Genomic DNA, 20,210 nt, shown 5'->3' with positions numbered 1-20,210 from the left:
GGTGTTACTGAAGAGGAAAGGAAACTTGTTCAGTAAGTGCACAGATTCTTTATCTGAGAAAGTTTCTGAGTTCAATATCTGACAGCATATATCCCCTTAAAAAGATCTCCACCAGGGTGTAATGGAAAAATCTCCTCCGATCCAAGATCCTGGAAATTTTCCATCATTCAGAAGAGCCAACAACAAATTTGATGAGCTGAGCTGATAGGAAATAGCCTCCTATGTTCACAGACCCACCTTCCTGAATCTGTCCTCTCCAAACAGTTTTGGCTAGGAATTATGGTAGGTGATGTCCAGACACCCGTAGAGTAGTGTATTTGGAAAGACTGACACTGAATAATCAAGGGAATATCCATCTACTAGACCAGGACCGTCAAATTCGATTTCATTGAAGGCCGCATCAGGGTTGTGTTTGACCTTGGGGGCCAGGTGGGCAAGGCCGGGATGGGTGTGGCCAGCCGACATCACTCGTGTCAGGGGCACCCTTCCCAGGCTCCGTTTTTGGCTGCGATGGCCTCCTGCAGATGTTCTGCCAGCGAAAATGGAGCTTGCGCAGCTCTCCCGAGCTCCGTTTTCACTGGCAGGGCACTGCAGTAGGCTGTCACAGCCCAAAATGGAGCTCGGGAGGGCCACGCATGGCTCTCCCGAGCTTTGTTTTTGCTGGCAGAGGTACTGTGGGCTGGGCCTTCGCTGTTTCCAGGGTGGGCCAGATCTAGGCACTCCACAGGAGGGATTCAGCCCGTGGGCCTTGAGTTTGACACCCATGTACTAGACTAACCTTCCTTAACTTTGGCAACTCTAAGATGTGTGGACTTTTGTGTCCCGGAATTGAAGTCCACCCATCCTAAAGTTGCAAGGTAGAAAAAGATTGATCTAGACAATGCATTCCACCCACCATCCCATTGAGAACACTGTGGATGCTACTCACCACCACCAGGAGTGAAGGAAGCCAGGTGGTTCTCCCAGGGTGATGTTCTTTTCCCACCGGATCTGGGGAGAAGTAATAAAGTACCAGTTAAAGAGGTAAGACCAGCTTTCCTCAATTTACCACTTCCAAAAGGGGCAGAACTACAACACCCAGAGTTCAACTGGACCATAAAAAAATTGCTTCCCAAACACTTTTGGGTGTATCTTATAGATTTTAGGCAGCTAAACACAAAAGTCATGTATGATTTAAACTATCAGGTACCACTTTATGGAAATGTTCTGTTTTTACACAATGGCCTTTAGTGCCAGTTGACTATGCTGCACACGTGAAAGAAACAAACGAAAGCATGGAACTGCTGTTGAAACACATCCAGTACACCAAGCGCAACTGGAATATCTGTGGAGATCTAAAAATAGTGGTTCTGCTGTTTGGAATGCAGCTCAGATATACCAAATGCCCGGATGAGCTCCCAGGCTGGTCTCATCCCATTGGAATTGGCCTGTCCCACCTGTGCCAGCAGAGGAGGCATTCTACAGGCCAGATCAGCCTGATTGTTCTACCTGTCGGGATCCAGGAGAAAGGTCATCCCTGCTGCTGCAGCTGACCTTTGGAACAACTTGCTGCCCCCACCATCCCCACCTTCTTCCCATGTGAGGTTGGGCCCATCTTTCCTTACTTTTCACAAGGGCATAAAGACCTGGCTCTGCCAATGGGGCAGCATCATAGTGGAGGTGACCTGAAGGCCAGACAAAGAATAATGGGTGGAAACTGATCAAGGAGAGATTCAACCTCTACTTCATGATTCAACCAAGAATCTTGGGAAACTCTAAAAAGTATGATCATAGAAGCCCAGACCAGCACAATACCACTGAGAAAGAAAAACAAGAAATCCAAGAAGAAACCAGCATGGCTACACAAAGATCTCTCTGGCAAATTGAAAGAAAAAAAGGACAAGTACAAAAAATGGAAAGAAGGACATACAACTAAGGCAGAATGTCAGCAGATAGCCAGAATCTGCAAAGACGAAGTCAGGATAGCAAAGGCTCAGAACGAACAAAGACTTGCAACAAAAGTCAAAGATAATAAAAAAAGTTTCTTCCAACATATAAATAACAAGAAAAAAATCAAGGAAACAGTCGGTCCACTAAAGAGAGAAGATGGCAAGGAAGTAACAGGTAACAGGGAGAAAGCAGAACTGCTTAACTCATTCTTTGCATCTGTCTTCACACAAAAAGAAACCATAGTTCAACCCACCAAAAACATAACTGTAAAAGACAGACCAGAAATAAAAGTTAAAATAAGCAAAATAATAGTAAGAGAACACCTGTCTGATCTTGATGAAAACAAATCACCGGGGCCTGATGGATTACATCCCAGAGTTTTAAAGGAGCTGGCAGAGGTCATCTCAGAACCACTGCACCATATCTTTCAAAAATCCTGGAACTGGGAAACTACCAGAGGACTGGAAAAGAGCTGATGTGGTTCCCATCTTCAAAAAAGGGGAAAAAAACAGACCCAGGAAACTATTGGCCAATCAGCCTAACATCAATATCTGGGAAGATACTGGAAAAGATAATAAAAAAACAGATCTGCCAACATCTAGAAACAAGTAATAACTAGCAGTCAGCACGGGTTTGTTAAAAACAGATCATGCCAAACCAATCTTATTTCATTCTTCAACACAGTGACTAAAGTAGTAGACCAGCAAAATACTGTGGACATAATATATTTAGATTTCAGCAAGGCATTCGACAAAGTAGACCACAACCTACTTCTTAGTAAGCTAGAAAAAAGTGGAATAGATAGCACCACCACTAGATGGACTCGCAACTGGCTGGCAAACCGTACTCAACGAGTAGTCCTTAATGGGTCTAAGTCTACATGGAGGGAAGTAAGCAGTGGGGTGCCACAAGGTTCCGTCTTAGGCTCAGTACTCTTCAATATCTTCATTAACGACTTAGATGAAGGAATAGAAGGGGAACTTATCAAATTTGCAGATGATATTAAGCTGGCAGAAATAGCTAACACCCAAGAAGATAGGCTCAAGATCCAGATGGATCTTGACAGACTAGAACACTGGGCCGTATTTAACAAAATGAAATTCAATGTAGACAAAAGTAAAGTCCTACACTTAGGCAAGAAAAACCAAAAGTACACATATAGACTGGGTGAAACCAGGCTCAATAGCAGTAAATGTGAGAGGGATCTTGGAGTCTTAGTGGACAACCAGCTAAATATGAGCCAGCAGTGTGCAGCAGCAGCCAAAAAACCTAATGCAATCCTAAATTGTATTAACAGAGGGATACAATCAAGATCAAGGGAAGTACTAATACAACTCTATAAAGCCTTAGTAAGGCCACACCTAGAGTACTGCATCCAGTTTTGTTCACCACATTATAAAAAAGATGTTGAGACTCTAGAAAAAGTACAGAGAAGAGCAACCAGGATGATTAGGGGACCGGAGGCTAAAACATACAACGAACGGTTGCAGGAACTGGGCTTGGCTAGTCTAGGAAAGAGAAGGACCAGGGGAGACATGATAGCGGTCTTCCAATATTTGAGGGGCTGCCACAGGGAGGAAGGGGTCAAGCTATTTTCTAAAGTGCCTATAGGCCAGACAAGGAATAATGGATGGAAACTGAACAAGGAGAGATTTAACCTGCAAATAAGGAGAAACTTTCTGACAGTGAGAACAATCAACCAATGGAACAGAAGTTGCCCTCGGAAGTTGTGGAAGCGCCATCACTTGAGACTTTCAAGAAGAGATTGGACTGCCATTTGTCAGAAATAGTGTAGGGTCTCCCGCTTGGGTGGGGGGGGGTGGACTAGATGACCTACAAGGTCCCTTCCAACTCTGATTATCTGTTAACAATTTAGATTGAATAAATTAATGGAGGACAGGCTCTTTAATCACTCAATGTTCTCTCCAGGTTGGGAGAAAACTCCTTCTGCAAAAAAAACAACAGTGCGAGAAATATGTCTCCATCTTCTGCATAGGAGCACCGAAGATGCATCTAGTTGGCCTCTACGGGAAACACAGTGCAGGACTACAATGGACATAGGCTTGATCCAAGAGAACTATTCTTCTGTTCTTTAAAATGATAAACTCTGGCATCTTGTTCGCAAGAGAGTGGGCGTGGAAGTACCAAATCAGACTTCTGTCCTTGGAGAATTCTTTCCTTTGAATCACTAACGACATTCTTAAGCTATCACTGCGTTAAGATTCTCAAGGAATATTTTTTTTCTCCCAATTTATTTGCGAATTTACTCTTTGCTCAAGGGGATTACTCTTTGGATTGCAAATTCAGTGTTATTAAGATTTTGCAGTAGTAATAGTGTGCGAACTGTGTTTCTGAGAGACTTGAATCAAAAAGATAAATTGGAGCAAATAGAAGAACAATTCATTTTACCCAGCTCTGTCATCTGGTACCTTTCAATTATACATTTCTGTTTTAACATTTTATTCGGATTTGTCTTTCCTCTATCCCCAAGGGATGCTTTGAAGACACAAAGGAATTGCTTGAATAAAAATATGTAACTAGGAAAAAATAAGAAAATACAAACATATGTTTAAATTAGCCTACTAATTGGCCACACCTGGCTTAACACCTTGACAGTTAAAGTTCTGACTTATTTAGTAATGGATGGGAGACCACCAGGCGATATAACACTGAGAGCTAAATTGAAATGTCAAAGCAACATTCCCAAAGAAGCCAGTGTCAAATCATTTCATTAATGCTGCTAAGAAAACCACTCAAGGGAAACTTAATTTTTTATTTTAATTACTACAAATCACATTACAGTATGAGGACCTCTGGTCTGTGTTGAAAAATATTTTTAAAAAGAGATTACAAACCTTGCCTGGAACAAAGCACTTCCAAAACTTTGTATTTTTTTGTCGTTTATTAGAATCCTCTCTCCAGAACCTCCAATTTTAAAGAAAATATATCCTATCTACAATGATCACATCCAAAGTGAGGTGCGCGTCAATGGATATTCCTCCCTCTGCTCACCTCCCCCAAACTTTGGTTCCTATTCTTACCTCTGAGAGGAAAGTCTGTGCAGATTTCTGAGCCCCAACATGAAGGAGATATTCATACACATACAGTGCCAACCTGGGAGAAAAAGAAAAAAAATTCCAATACTTTACTTAAGGACATATTTGCTGCAATAACACTGGCTTAATGTTCTTCCTGATTTTTGTACATTTTAATGTATTTTATAACTGTCTGGCCACTTCTATGCAGGTTTTATCTTATTTGTTATGACTGCCAGTCAAAACAATGAACTGATTGACTGTAAATATTTAGGAACTCCACCTCAACACAGTGACATATGCCCAGGTTTACCCATGTAACACCTCTGTTGGGTGAGCTGCATTGGCTCCCAGTATTTTTCTGGGTGCAATTCAGAGGTGGTATTCAGCAGGTTCTGACCAGTTCTGGAGAACTGGTAGTGGAAATTTTGAGTAGTTCAGAGAACCAGCAAATACCACCTCTGACTGGAAATTTTACAGTATCCTTCCCCTGCCACGCCCACCAAGCCATGCCCACAGAACTGGTAGTAAAAAAAAATTGAATCCCACCACTGGTGCAATTCAAGGTGCTATTACCTCTAAAGCCCCCTATGGCACAGGGCCAGGTAATCTTTTCTTGTGTAGTTTCCCTAAGAACATCTACCTGTCCTACCAGGTAAGCTCCTTGTAAGCCGCCTTGAGTTGCCATGTGCGAGTAGGCCGCAATATACATTTTCTAAATAAATAAATAAAATAAGATAGAATGGGCACGCTTCTGCTAAATATTTCCATATTTTGGGAGCCAGGAATTTTGCCTTTCCCATGAGAGCCTTGTGGATTATTCTCCCCCCCTGACGTTTGGCAGGCCTCTATTGTCCTAGCCTTCCGAAAAGCATTGAAAAATTGGGTTTCTCCCCAAATGCTGCATATGGAAAGGTGGGTGAGAGATTTAATGAGGAACTGTATGATGGAAATTTAACTTTGGCGGCAAGTTTTTAAATGCACATGGTTTTAATAGATTTAATAAGATATTATGTTGTTTTATTATTAATTGTTGATTGGGAGCAGCCCAGAGTTCAATATAAGATAAACAGCTATATGCACGTTTTAAATAAACGTATAAATAAAAATAAATTAAAAGGCCTCCCCTCAGCACTGCTGCAGATCAGGAAGGTTCTTGAAGAGGCATTGGTAGCAAAGAATTAACAGCATCGTCCACCCCATGATCAGTTTTGGATTATTTTGCAAGATCAGATCAAGCTCCATTAATCTTGCAGCTAAACTCCAATAAACCACGGCTTTTAGGAAATTTTCAAGTGAGATATAAAGCAATTGGGCTCATCTACATTGCCCAGTGCTGAAATCAAAAGTCTGAGTAAACAGAGTGCCAGCTTTAGTAGCAACTAACCAGAGTAACTGTGTATTTCTTTCAATCTTTCTCACATCATCTTGGCTCAATCTTCTGAGTTCATACATCGTACTGAAGTTCCTTTGACAAATATGCATTATGTGCATATAGCCCTTGATAGCTTCCTATCTGACCCACTTCCTGTATTGTATTTGCATTCTGACATCTGCATTTACATTTAAGCATCTGAATAATATGCATTGGGGCAAACGCTAGTCTGCTACTAACACCTTTCCTACCATTTTCCAATATTCTTTTTTTAAGCACAAGGATAAATTTGTACAGCGTAAGCAATAGGAATCAGGAGGATTACAAAGAATTAGAGATTTAATTATAGATTTTTGGAAACCCTTCAAATTCTAAATATATTTTGAAAAAAAAAATTGCCACAAGTACCAACCTGGTTTCAAATGAATCAAACCCAATCAATCTTTTGTAAAGTATCCAGGTGTCTTTAATTAAAAGCAAGAGTAGCTTGAAGCATGGTATATATTTACTTCACTTGTATTTCATTAATGTTATATCAAATACTTATATTAAACGTAACAGCTTCTCTTGAACATGTAAAATTATTTTGAGGAAAATGCTGGGTTTTGAACTTGCAAAAAACTCACTGGAACACTTTGGAGCATTAATTTATTTTAAATGTATTTCAGCAATTCATTAAGAAGTGACTGAAGTGATCCATAGGCAGTATTACACTTTCCGTAACATTTCAACATTAATTGTAATATTTCCAGATTGTACTGGTTGGATTGTAAACAAATTGGCACATATTACTATTTTTGGTAGCAATGTCTAATTAGTTAGTATTTTGTAGTTGAAAGTTTTTGAAGAAATTGGAAAAATCACCAATCGTTCATAATGATTCCTGCTGTTCGTTTTTTTTTCTAGCACATATAAATTAATGCAATATAAGGAACTGATTCAGTTCCTGTGCTAGCTGCCAAGTTGATGGTGTAAAACACCAGAAAATAACATTTCTTTGGATGAGTATTATATAAAGGTATGGAAAATCATTATAGGTGAAAAATAAAGAGCTTTGAAATATTCTAAGAACAAATTCATCCAAATCTGGTCATCATTTATTGTCCATAATAAATTACCTTTATTTGAATAAGTAATTTTGGCCAGGGAAACTATATATATTTATGCATTTCTCTATATGATTACATATCTTATATATACATATACATATATATATATGGCTTCTAGATGCTCACTAAGAAAGGATTTTTCAAAATGACCATCAGAACATTAGTATTTTGTACATTATTATTAATATACTCTGATGCTAATATTCTATTCCCCCTTCCCACCTGAAAAGAAATCTGTTCCAAATGCAATACACAAGCAGAGGAGAGGAATTTCAGTTTCAGAGCAGCAAACCAGCTTTAGTACAGAACAGTTGAGCTAAGCCACGCCTAGGCTCCTTGCTGTCTCCTTGCTCACACAGCAAATACAGTTTAAGTTTCCATGTTTCAGTTTCCAAACAGCCCTCAACTCTCACACACTGACAGGATGCTGGCCAGATGATTACCAATGGATGCTGTTAGGCAGAGGCACAATTTTCCCCCCTTATTTTCCTCCCCAAAAACGAAGCCCCATCACATAGTTTCGTAGCGAAGCACGGATATTGAGCTAGTGTGTTTATACGTGGTAGCAACTTTTCTTTTTTATTTGTACTGGCTTAATGGTCCTTTTTAACTCAATAATCTTTCTTTTGTTGCCTTATCTTGACACCAAGATTTTCTATTCTACGACAAGGTTTTGAAATCCTGGCATCTTTAAAAACACATGCTCCCAGAATTTCTCAATCAGCCATGCTGAGAATTCTGGGAGTTGAGGTCCACACATCTTAAGTTTGCATAGGTTGGGAAACCCTGATCTAGGAGAAATTACACAGTGAGAGAAACTTGCAATACTAAAAATTCAGGAAGCAGAGAAATTAGAGAGGTCAGACTGGAGAAGGTGAGAGCAGACATTTTTCTTCCACTCTCTTAATGCTAAAACCTGATCAACGTTTTCCACACAATACATAGCTAAAGGATGAAATTGGCCATTGGAATCTGGAGCTACAGATGTCCCCAGTGAAGTCAAAGAAGTCAAGATAGTATATGTGTCTGTGACAATGTGGTCAAGAAGAGCCCCAAGGGTGGGGGGACCCACTCTCTCTATTTCCTTTACTGTCTGTTGTGACTGTAGGAAATACGTGTCACTAAACTCTCCCACCTCCCCATGGCTCTAGCTTCAAACAAGCCACCCCCATTTATTTTCACACTTTAACCAAAAGGAAACCCAACTAAGAATCTGCTGCCTAGCAGACTGAGATGCTGTCTAAGATGAACATTCTTCAATGTCTCCGGGAGACCCCTTGGATCAGGAGTCTCCAAACTTGGCAACTTTAAGACTTGTGGACTTCAATTCCCAGAATTGCCTAGCCAGCATGACTAGCTGAGGAATTCTGGGAGTTGAAGTCCACAAATCTTAAATTTGCCAAGTTTGGAGACCCCTGCCTTGGATACTTCACTCATCTTGCAAAGGGTCAGTAGGTGACTTCCCAGGAGTGTCTATTGGGGCGGGGACAAAAATTATGAGGGCTGCAGCTATGTAGTCAAAGTTCTGCCCCTTTTATTGACATCTATGAAAGGGATATGAACCATGGTGGCACGGTGGTTAGAATACAGTATTGCAGGCAAACTCTGCCCACATACCCGGGGTTCAATCCTGACCGGCTCAAGATTGACTCAGCCTTCCATCCTTCCGCGGTCGGTAAAATGAGGACCAGATTGTTGGGGGCAATATGCTGACTCTGTAATCCATTTTAGATAGGGCTATAAAGCACTATGAAGCGGTATATAAGTCTAAGTGCTATTGCTGTGGCTTCAATCGTGCAATCATCATCACTGTTGTCCCTAAGGTCAGCCTAAGGTCCTATAACCTGTGTATGGGTACTGTAATGATAACTATTTTTAATGTCCCTTTTGAGTCAGTCAATAGTGGCAACTACCTCCAGTTTACTTGCCAATATTTCAGAAGTGGTTTGCCATTGCTGCATTTTTTGCTAGGATTAAGAGAGGATGATTGACCTCAAGTCACTGAAATGGCATTTTGCCTAAAACAGGACTAGAACTCAGCCTCCTGGCTTCTGATCTGGCACTTTTAAATACAATACTCCACCAAAGTGGCTTCCAAGCAACAAAATGAACTAATGGAACAGCTTGCCCTTGGAAGTTGTGGGAGCGCCATCACTTGAGACTTTCAAGGAGAGATTGGATTGCCATTTGTCAGAAATGGTGTAGGGTCTCCTGCTTGGGCGGGGGGTTGGACTAGATGACCTATAAGGTTCCTTCCAACTCTGATTATCTGTTATCTAAGTAGGTGGTGTTACCAAAAAAGGGAACTGGATAAAAGGCTATTAAGGACCACGGGTAGTCTTCAACTTACAATCATTTGTTTAGCAACTGTTCAAAGTTATAACAGCACTGGAAAAAAACCTGACTCACAACCAATCCTCACCCTTACAACTGTTATGGCATCGCCATGGTCACAGGATCAAAATTCAGGTGCTTGGCAGCCAGCATGTTTTACAATGGCTGCAGCATCCCAGAATCATGTGATCACCATTTGTGACCTTTCCAGCTTGCTTCCGACAACCAAAGACAATGGGGGGAGCCTGATTCACTTAATAACCGCATGATTCACATAATAACCATAGGGTTGTGCTCAACCGTGGCAACAAAGGTCATAAAATCAGGAATGACTCACTTAACAACCACTTTGCATAGCAACAGAAATTCTGGTCCCAATTGTGGCCGAGGACTACCTGTACTAGTCAAGACTTTCAGAACCAGACACAGGGTTGTAGTATTCACACAACATGCTAAACCTGATCAGTTAAAGACATAGCAGTTGTATCCCAACAACATGCTAAGGGTAGTTGGTTCATTTAAATTTACCCACTTTGGAGGCACAGCCGGTTGCACCACCAAGCTCATTTGGTTTATGGCTCCGTTCTTATGTGAACTCAAGAAATGGATTATGCACTTGCCGATTGCCTCTCTGTCCATCTGGACTGGCAGGAGAGACATGCTGAAAGTCCATTGATCAAGGATCCAGGGCGCATGCCTTTCCTGCCCTTTGGAATACCATCCCCACCCCTCAAGATTTGAGGTGGTCCAACCCCACCAGCTTTTTGCAAAGCCTTGAAGGCCAGAAAATATTTCTAGGCACAGAGTAGAGATTGGTCATTGCAGCCCCTGAAGTTCTTGAGTTGTATAGGTGCATGTGGCTTGTATTTTGATTTTAAATGCTGCTGAAAAATCGCTATGCTGCAATGGGTGGCCATATAAATCAAATGGGATTTCAGATTAATAAACATTCAGAACACAGCCAATGGGTTTTTTTCATTGCAGCTGCTAAAACTCCAAGAAGAGGAAGAAAATGTGTTCTGGCTCTTTCGGTGTGTGTTGATTTAGAACAGTGTTTTTCAAGCTTGGCAACTCTGAACTTCAACTCCCAGAATACCCCACTTAATCATGCTGGCTGAGGAATTCTGGGAGTTGAAGACCACGCATCTTACAAGCTGTTAAGTTTCATAAATACCGATATAGAAAGTATTCTTCTGGGAGTAATTTGCCAGGAGAGGGAGGTTCTTCCACAAAGAGGGTGGAGTCAGAGGTAACAGTGGGAGGGGTCAACATTTTTTACATTTCTTTTCTCCCTTTTCTTTTTTTCTGACATTACTTTCTCTTTCCTGATGACCCAGAATAAAGCGAATCGTTTTGAAATGACTGATTGCTTAAAATCTTTAAATGTTACGGCAGGAGTCGTAATAATATATCTATGTGTTGCAAAATATACACACGTACCTATTGCAAAAGGATTGACAACCCAGCTTAGCTGTTCTTTGTAGGAATTCTAGTCAATACCTACACTGACCATCATATCAAACATCTGTACTGCATCATGCAGTCGATATTCTGCTTCTCACAGTGATCCACCAGATCAGATAATTTCATGAAGCCCACGTATGCGGCACAACGGGAGCAGCCCATACTTTGCATTTAGAGATAGAATGCCTCCGAACATGGAGGTTCCACGCATCAATCCTAGCCAAAAGATTCTAAAAAGTTTTCTTCTTTCACCGTAAACGTATCTTTATCTCACATTAAACCCCCTCCAAAGTCAGAGCCCACCCCCATCTTTTGAGGCCGCTTGATACATTTGGAATTCTGGGCACTTGCAGAAAATAGCTTCCAGGATGCGCATAGCAAAGCATGAAATATTCATTTACCTGAAGACAAACTGCCTCGCTCTGTCCTTTTTTTCTGAGCAGGTAGGCATATTTGGGGGGTGGGGAGGAATTCACTAGGCTGCAGCCACTCACCAATTTTTACTTTCTGCCTTGGGGATCTATGTGGGGCCTAAAAACATTGGTGTAATTTTTGGTCAATACTAAGTTTGCTTCCTATTTTTAAAAAATAAAAAATATAAAAATAAAGGTAAAGCAAGTATCTATCAAGAAATCTTGATAGGGGAACATCTGGCCTGTAAAATATATACCGCAGACTAAGATTAGGACAGCGGCTATTAATACCTGTTGAAACTAATGAATTCTGTAAATTAATTTTCCACTGCACTGCATTGCATTCCTTTAAGCTGCCTGGAAATGCCTGGCAGTTGCCTATGAAAATCAGTGGAGTCCTTTGGATTCAACCACAAACCACGTTCTGGAGCACGTGGGAGAAGGGACAGGTACCTGCCTGCAATTCCTTAAAACAGCCACACCTATCCCAGGATTGCACAGCAGCTGCAGAGCCAAAGATGCAGATGTTTCAAAGAGCTGCAGACAAGATTTGGGTTCCTGTGCTGCACAGTTGTATCTCTCCACCACTGTCCAAATTCTACTGCTGTGGGAAGAACAGGCACTGTTTCTCCTGTGTTCTCAAAACTATCTAGCTTTGTCCTCATCTCAAACAGGTGAGCCCACCACCACCTTCCTTTCAGTCAGTAGCCCCTCCAGAGCAGACCTGGCCCCATGCCATAAAAGGGAAGCATAACCTCCTTTATTCCCCCCCCCCCCTCCCAACATCATTTCTACTTGGAATGGGCCTCTTTCCAGAAATCTATAGCTGCAAATCTGAACCTATGATTTGTTAGATTTATACCCCAGCTTTCCTTCCAGAGCAAAAAGTAATTCAATAGCAGCCTCTTCTCTAATGTTCTCCCACCCCCCCACAAGCAATTCTACGAAGGGCACCAAAGTCCTCCTTCTTCTGAATCAATGGTATTTAAACATGTGTGAAGAAAGACTGGCTGGAGAATTAACAGTGCAGTCAAGAGCCTTGAAGAATACTTCTGTTAAGGACTGTTTGAGTCATATGCGGTTGCCATGTTTTTAGTTCCTAGTAGATCACCTCCATAATTATAAAAATGTCTGTTTTAAACAGGAGGAATGGGGTCTGAAAAAGGGAGGAGGGATGTGTGCCAAAAAAATCAAGGTGGTAGTCGTGACAATGCAATCACAGCCTCAGCCTGTTTTAATGTGCCATCGTCTTGTCTTTTTTGGTTCTCATGTAGGCATTCTCAAAGCGTTTAATATAGCTGTTTAAAATTTTATATGGGTAGTCCTAGAGGTACCACCACCACCGAGCCCAAAATTTATGTTGCTAAGTGAAACATTTGTTGAGTGAGTTTTGCTCAAACACCCCACCTGGGCTCTCATACTGACCGTTATTCCCTGCTTTTGAAGCGCAGCTGCTTGCATCAGCTGTTGAAGCTACAGGGAGAGTGCAGGATTGCAGGAGGTGAGTAGGAAAGCCTCTGCACCTGTGCAAAGCGCGCCTACCAAGCCAGGCCCACCAAACCGGTGGTAAACCACTTTGCAAACCACCACTGCTTGTCGTCTCAAAAGCTGATCACGTGACCCCAGGACACTGCAACTGTCATAAATATGAACTAATCGCCAAGCATCTGAATTTTGATCATGTGACCATAGAGATGCTGCAACGGTCGTAAGTGTGAAAAATGGTCATAAGTCACTTTTTTCAGTGCCGTTGTAACTTTGAACAGTCATTAAATGAGCTGTTGTAAATCGAGGACTACCTGTATCTGCAGGAGATGACCAGGTTGAGCCTGAGGGTGGGATCAAATGTGTCATCAGTTTGGCGTCGCTGCGCTCCTGCTAGAGACTAAATCCAGCCCACCCCTCGTGAATTCTATTGACTCATCTAGTGCCAGGTTGCCTTGACCAAATTCTTGTCTATAGGCAGCATGAAATATAAACTCATAGCATTTTGAACTCTGTCCCGGCTCCTGGTTACTTGCGCCTGACAATATTTTTGCTTAAATAGCTAGTCCAACATAGATATTACAAAATGTGGCAGTGATTTAAAAAAAAAAATACGTTTTTACTCAAACTAGAGTGAGGATTTTTTTTCTTCCTCTTAATTATGGCATTTTGTATTTCCGGTGTTTTCTTGACACTTTTTAAAATATACATAGTCCTCAATTTATGACCGTTCATTTAACGACAATTTAAAGTTACGACAACACTGAAAAAAGGAGCTTATGACCAGTTTCTCGCACTTAGAACCACTGCAGTGTCCCTGCAGTCACATGATCAAAATCCAGGCACTTGGCAACTGGCATGTATTCATATGGCATTTGCTGCCTCGCAGGGTGATGCGATCACCATTTGCGACCTTCCCAGGAGGCTTCTGACAAGCAAGTCAGTGCAGAAGCCCAAATTAACTTAATGAGCATGGCAAAAATGTCGCATATTTTTTTTTTGCACCACACAGGTAACAACCGCATCAGTTAGCGACTGACGTTCTTTGTTCCAGTTACGGTCATAAGTTAAAGATTACCTATAATTTTTTTCAAATCTTTCATCTTGTCCTTCAGTGCAAGTTCTCTGGCAGACAGGGCATGAATGGATTTCTCTAGTCCTAGCTGAACAATACAACCACTAAACTGTTCTGACTCTCTGTGCACAAGAAAGGGTGTGTAGGAGATGACCAGGCTGAGTGCCCAAGGGAGGAATCAGACACATCATCAGTCTTGCATCCCTTTGTGCCCACAAAACATCTAAGTCCAGCCCATCTTGAATTCCATTGACTCTTATCTACCGCCAATTTGCTTTGACCGTCAAAGATTCTTGTAGAGAGCTTTCGGAGAGACATACAAAAGCCCTGTCAAGCTTTAGAAGATATATATATATAAACCTTGTCAAGCACAGAAAGTCAGGAGTCCAGGCAGTTCAAATGAATATACAGATTTATATATTCTATATATTCATTTGAACAGCCTGGACTCCTGACTTTCTGTGCTTGACAGGTTTTTTTGTATATCTCTCCTTCTTTCCTTGGGAGCCGTGGTGGTGCAGTGGTTAGAATGCTGTACTGCAGGCTACTTCTGCTGACTGCAGTTTGGCAGTTCGATCCTGACTGGCTCAAGGTTGACTCAGGCTTCCATCCTTGTGAGGTCAATACAATGAGGACTCAGATTGTTGGGGGCAATATGCTGACACTGTAAACTGCTTAGAGACGGCTGTTAAAGCACTGTGAAGTGGTATATAAGTGCTACTGCGATGGCTATCCTCCATACAAGAGGAACGGTAGTACAGATGTTGAAGTGATCGACCAGAACAGAGTTTCTCAACTTTGGCTGCTGTGTGGACTTCAACTCCTAGAACTTCCCAGCCAGCATGCTCTAGTCCACTTTCACCTATGAAAGCACACCTTAGGCCACTCACTTTCTCTCAGCCCAACCTACCCCACAGGTTTGTGGTTATAGGAAAATCCCCACATGCACTGTCTTGGGCCCCTAGCAAAAAGGCAGATGAATTCTGGGAGTTGAAGTCCACACATCTTCAAGCTGCCAAAGTTGAGAAATAGCATGCTCTAGTCCACTTTCACCTATGAAAAAACACCTTAGGCCACTCACTTTCTCTCAGCCCAACCTACCTCACAGGTTTGTGGTTATAGGAAAATCCCCACATGCACTGTCTTGCGCCCCTAGCAAAAAGGCAGAACATAAATCCAAAGAATAATGCTATTGTAATAAGTCTGTGTTGTTATTTTTTTCAAATGCAAAATTCACAATAAATGACGCGGATGTTCCATCAACTCACTGCTCCATATTGTCGACATTTTATCTAATAATCAGGACTCTCCTTGAGCTCAGGTTTTTTTTCCCAGCCATTGAACTCAAGAACCATTTAAATGGAACTGATGCTTCTTAAGTTGGGGCTTTCCGTGCTCAAGCCAAATTGTGGAAACTTAGATTAGCTGCTTGAAACAGTTGGAGGACACAACATTTCAGAGCCATGTTTTGCCAGTTGCAGCTATTTAAGATATTAGTTCCTGGAGATATCACAGATTGGACCTGGAATTCCTGCAGATTAAAAAAAAAAAAAAGTGTTCTACCTACTGAAAAAAACTCCTCTCTGTCAAGAAAATTACTTTAACCCTGCAAAAAGAGCTATAAAATCTAGATACAGGCAGATGATCTAGCAACCAACTAAACACTGCTGTATTAACCTCTGCCAGCAGACATGTATTTATTTAAAAGGTTTATATGGCCATCCATCTTGTAAAACAAAACTCTGGGCTCTTCACAATAATAATAAAATCAAAAACAAGAAAACCAGACCCCTGACCTACCATCTCCAATCTATGCAATCCTCAGGTTCCAACTGTACCCAACACAATGCCTAGGGCACAGATGGCTGACCTTTTTTGTTGTCGCATACCGAAAGTGTGCGCGTGTGCCATAGGTTCGCCATCACGGACCTCGGGGAAGACCTGGCCCTTTATGGCTTTCCGGAAGCTAAAAGTGGGTCTACCGGATTCCAGAGGGAAGGATATTATTCAGTTGGTCTAGGCCAAAATGGCCACTGATTTCCCCAACCGGATTCTTGTCAGAAGTGCTGGACTTCTAGTACCCATCACCTTGGTCAGCATGGGAATCCAAATTCAACATAACTTAAAAGGCCCGAGTTAGGAAAAAGTGGGTTCTACCATCTGGAATTCTCAGACAGCAATTTTGCACAAACCTAAGGCATAGTTCAGATGCACACCTTGCCTCTTTCAAGGCAAACTCATAAATGCACCTAAATATCTAGAGACTCACTTCCAAGAGAGAATTCAGGTAGTCCTTGACTTACAACTGTTTACTTGTTTAATGACTGACGTTACAACGGCACTGACAAAAAGTGACCTACGACCAGTACTCACACAACCACCGCAGCATCTCCAGGGTCATGTGATCAACTTTCATGTGCTTGTCAATAATTTTGGCATATATTTTACAGGGTTGCAGCAAACAGCAGTGGTAACTCTGCTCTCTGCAATCTTCCCAGCCAGTTTCTGACAAGCAAGTCAATGAGGGAAGCCAGATTTGCTTAATGACTGTATGATTCACTTGTCTGCAGTGTTTTTGTTTAACAGAGAAAAACAGGTCGTAAAACTGGGCACGACTCACCTAAGAACTGCCTTGCTTAACGACAGAAATTCTGGTCCTAACTGTGGTTTTAAGTTAAGGACACAGAATCTTGGAATTCACCAAAGCAAACTCTCGGGTTCAGCCTTCCTATCCACATTACATGAACAAAGATGAGTGGCCTGCCTTATGGGAATTTTCTAAAGGGAAATATTTTTAAAAACCTTCTGAAAATACTGTGTTTCTACCTCTCACATACCCTTATTGATTAGCGTAGCTACTAGAGCTGTGCAGGGGAAATAATTCAGAAAAGATGCTTGATCAGAGCATGCAGGAATACAAGCATAGCACCTATCTGTAGCTATTTAAAGCAGTAAGATTTTTTTTTGCCCTAGAATCTCACCCTCTGCAGTTATTCCATGGTTCGGGAAAAAGACATGGTTGCCTTAAAGAGAAGGAGAGATGGGTTTCATTTCTCTGTGTTTTCCATTGCACTTTTGTACAACTGAATATGATGTATTGCACAGTCTTACTAGATGCTATGCAATCTCTCTCTCCCTCTCTCTCCTTCCCCCCCCCTTTTTTTTTTGCCTCAGAACGCTGGCCGATTTTGCTTTCCTTAAAAGCTCCTGTTCTACCATTATCTGGGATGCAAAAATCCAGATGTCCATTGGACATGAGAAATGAGAAACAGAAAATTCTTTATATTGCTATCAAGTGATCACCCAACTTTCTACAGCCCAGATAAGATGGGTTTACCTTATTAGACCCTACATTTGCAATATGTTTCCAGAGCCCCTGCCCAGCTGCTGCCATCACAATTGCCAACTTTCTTTCTTGCTGCTGTTCTGGTGGTTTTAAACTGCACCTCAACAAGAAGGAATTAATTAGCTGAAGCTTGTTCAAGGCATGGAGAGGAAACAGTGGGGAAAAAAGGCATTCCCTGACCAAATGTCTTCTGGCCAAACAGCTGTTAAACCAAAGGGGAAGGGCCAGGAAAGGGGCAAAGAGAGATCTGCAGGCCTCTCAGCAAATTATCCAAGGACTTTATTAATCATATTTATGTAGTAGCACTAGGGCATCTGCCTACTATAAACAGATACCTTCTTCTGTAAAGGTATCATAAAAAGAGAATCTTCTGTTCCATAGATCTTAGACTCTGTGAATGCCCCCCCCCCCCCCAAGAAAATAAATACTGTAGTCCAAGATGGTGAGCTCTCCCATATCTTGAGGCAGCTTGTTCACAACAGGTATCTTCAGATTTTTTTATGTCAATGTTCCTAATTCACAGATAGCACAGCTCAGATCTGTGAGCCATACGTGGGCATAAGAACAGAAGTCTGTGGCCTGGAAAAACCCTTAACATATCCCATATGGCTCCAGTGACGAGGAGCAGCCTTGTTGTATCTGGTGGCCATGAGTTCCATATTTCCTCTAAACCAGAACTGGGATATTGCAGAGACTTTCATCTATGCCTGCCTACCTGCCTAGTCCAAAATCAGGGAATGGGAAGCCCTCTGTAAGATTTGGTGGGGGGGAGCTCTGCAATACCAGCCTCTGGACTGTAGAGACCCCTCCCCTGTAAATAACTTTGATATGCACATTTTAATCCTTCTCCACTGAGGTCTGCTTCAGCAGCCTCCCCCCCCCCCTTGAGTAGCCCCCACGTATTTCATAACCTCCTCAGCTCCAGCAAGCAAACATCAGCGCTGAGGAAAACTGAGGTCAACACCCCCCCTCCCGAGGTATTCAGCGTCCTCATTCCAGCGCATACAAGCAGAGACACGGCGGTTCCATTTCTCGAGGGAGGGGGGGGCTAAACTTCACTTGTCACGGTCTTCCTCCTCCCCCGATCGCGGGAAGATTTGGGGAGGGGGGGGGACAACAGAAGGGGTCTGTCGAAGACAGGAAGAGACACACCAGCCGCCCACGTGTGCCTGGAGCAAACAACTGAGCGATGCAAGGAGGAAGCTGGGGGCGGGGGCGACGGAGGCGAAGCTGCACTCAGATGCACCCCACTCCCCACCCCGGGTGTATGTATGTCGGGGGGTCCTGCGCTTGGTGTCCAGGCAAAGGCCGCCCGCCGGATGCGTTCAATCCCCGCGTCCTCTTCTTGCCTCACGTCGGGCGAGAGCGCAATGTACCCCAGGGCTGTCCAACCTCTCTCTCTCTCTCTCTCTCTCTCCCAGGGTGAAGGCTGCGTGTGCGGGGTGGGGAGGGGGGAGAGAAGGACGCCTCCGATCTCCCCCTTCTCCGCCTCTAACCAGGGGCAACTCTTCCGTTCTCAGGCGGCCCCACTCCCGCCCTTCCCCAAATTCCAAAAGACCCTCCCGTAACTTTCCCACCCACCCACCCCCGACGGGGCTCGCCGGGAGCGCCGAGACGCTGCCCCCCGTCACCTCCACCCCCTGGGTCAGTCTCCCTCGCGCCAAGGGGAGCCCGCCGGCGCCCAATCCGAGGGAGGGAAGGAGGGAGAGGGCGCGCTTTTCAGGGGAGGGGTCGCGGCTTGGAGCGGCGCGCGCGCGGCCAACTCCGGCTTCAAAGTTTAAAGCAGGGAAGCGCGGAGTTGCCTGGAAGCGGGGAGGGGGGAGGCCGGAGGGTGGGGTCCCGAGGCGTCCCCGTCGCCCCCATCCCCGGGGAGAAAGAGGCGGCGGGGGTGGGGGAGGCGTCCGGGAAGCGGAGCACTTACTTCTCGCGCGCTTGTCCGTCGGAGGGCACGCTGGAGCCCTTGCCCTTGGCGTACATGGCTCGGGGGAAGCCCCCGCCGCGGCACCTGCCGTTAGAGGAGCTGGAGGAGCTGGAAGAGGTCTGGGGATCGGGGCCGCCACCCGCAGCAGCGCTGGAGCCCCATCGCGCCGCCGTCGAGCGCCCCCCGAGCTAGACTGAGCGAGGAGCCCGCGGACGCCACCCCAACTGAGGGAGGCTGGGCGCCGCGCCGATGGCTCCGAGCTGCCTCCAAAGAGCGAAGACAGCTCCGGCGGACCCTCCCCTCCCCTCCCCGCGATCTCCCCTCCCCTCCTCGGCTTTTCGCGGTGGCTGTTCCAAGAAAGGGGCCTCCCTCCCCTCCCTGTTTCCATCGCCTGGGCTCTTAAAAGGGCGATGCCGTTTCCATTCTGGAGGAAGGCGAGAAGAAGTTGGGGGGGGGGGGATCGCTCAAGCCTTAGCCGCTGGTTCGCGCTTTTTTCTGGGTCTCCCGGGTTAGAGCTCGGTGATTTATGCGAGCGGGCTGAGTTCCCGCTCCACGATTAGCCAAGTCAGATGGAGAGACCTAGCGGCTGCGTTTGTGAAATCGACCGGGCTTGAATAGGGCTAACTTCGGGGGTTTAGTGGGGAGGTGAGGAAAGCTATGTGAACCCTTGTCCCGTCGTTTAATTTATGGCTTAGTATATTGTTAATGGGTTAAATTCGGTATT

At 43.8% G+C, this 20,210-nt stretch overlaps 1 protein-coding gene across 7 annotated transcripts in view; it reads right to left on the bottom strand.

Moving 5' to 3' along the window:
* SSBP4 (single stranded DNA binding protein 4) overlaps positions 1-19,792 on the bottom strand; it is a 58,406-nt gene extending 38,614 nt beyond the window's left edge. For 6 of the 7 annotated variants that reach the window (XM_087952563.1, XM_087952564.1, XM_026670969.2 and 3 more), the window contains exons 1-3: positions 19,487-19,792; positions 4,971-5,043; positions 929-990 (exon numbers count right to left, since the gene is read on the bottom strand). In XM_087952563.1, coding sequence (XP_087808689.1) covers positions 929-990; positions 4,971-5,043; positions 19,487-19,542 — 191 coding nt within the window. In that variant the 5' untranslated portion in view covers positions 19,543-19,792. The remainder of the gene's footprint in view (positions 1-928; positions 991-4,970; positions 5,044-19,486) is intronic. The other variant, XM_087952566.1, reaches the window with a different exon arrangement.
* Between the last annotated feature and the right edge of the window lie 418 nt (positions 19,793-20,210).

Source organism: Notechis scutatus, chromosome 1 (assembly GCF_049901735.1).
Source record: "Notechis scutatus isolate UNSWTSFEM ecotype Mainland chromosome 1, rNotScu1.2, whole genome shotgun sequence".
Taxonomy (NCBI): Eukaryota; Metazoa; Chordata; class Lepidosauria; order Squamata; family Elapidae; genus Notechis; species Notechis scutatus.
This window is presented reverse-complemented; position numbering and strand designations above follow the sequence as displayed.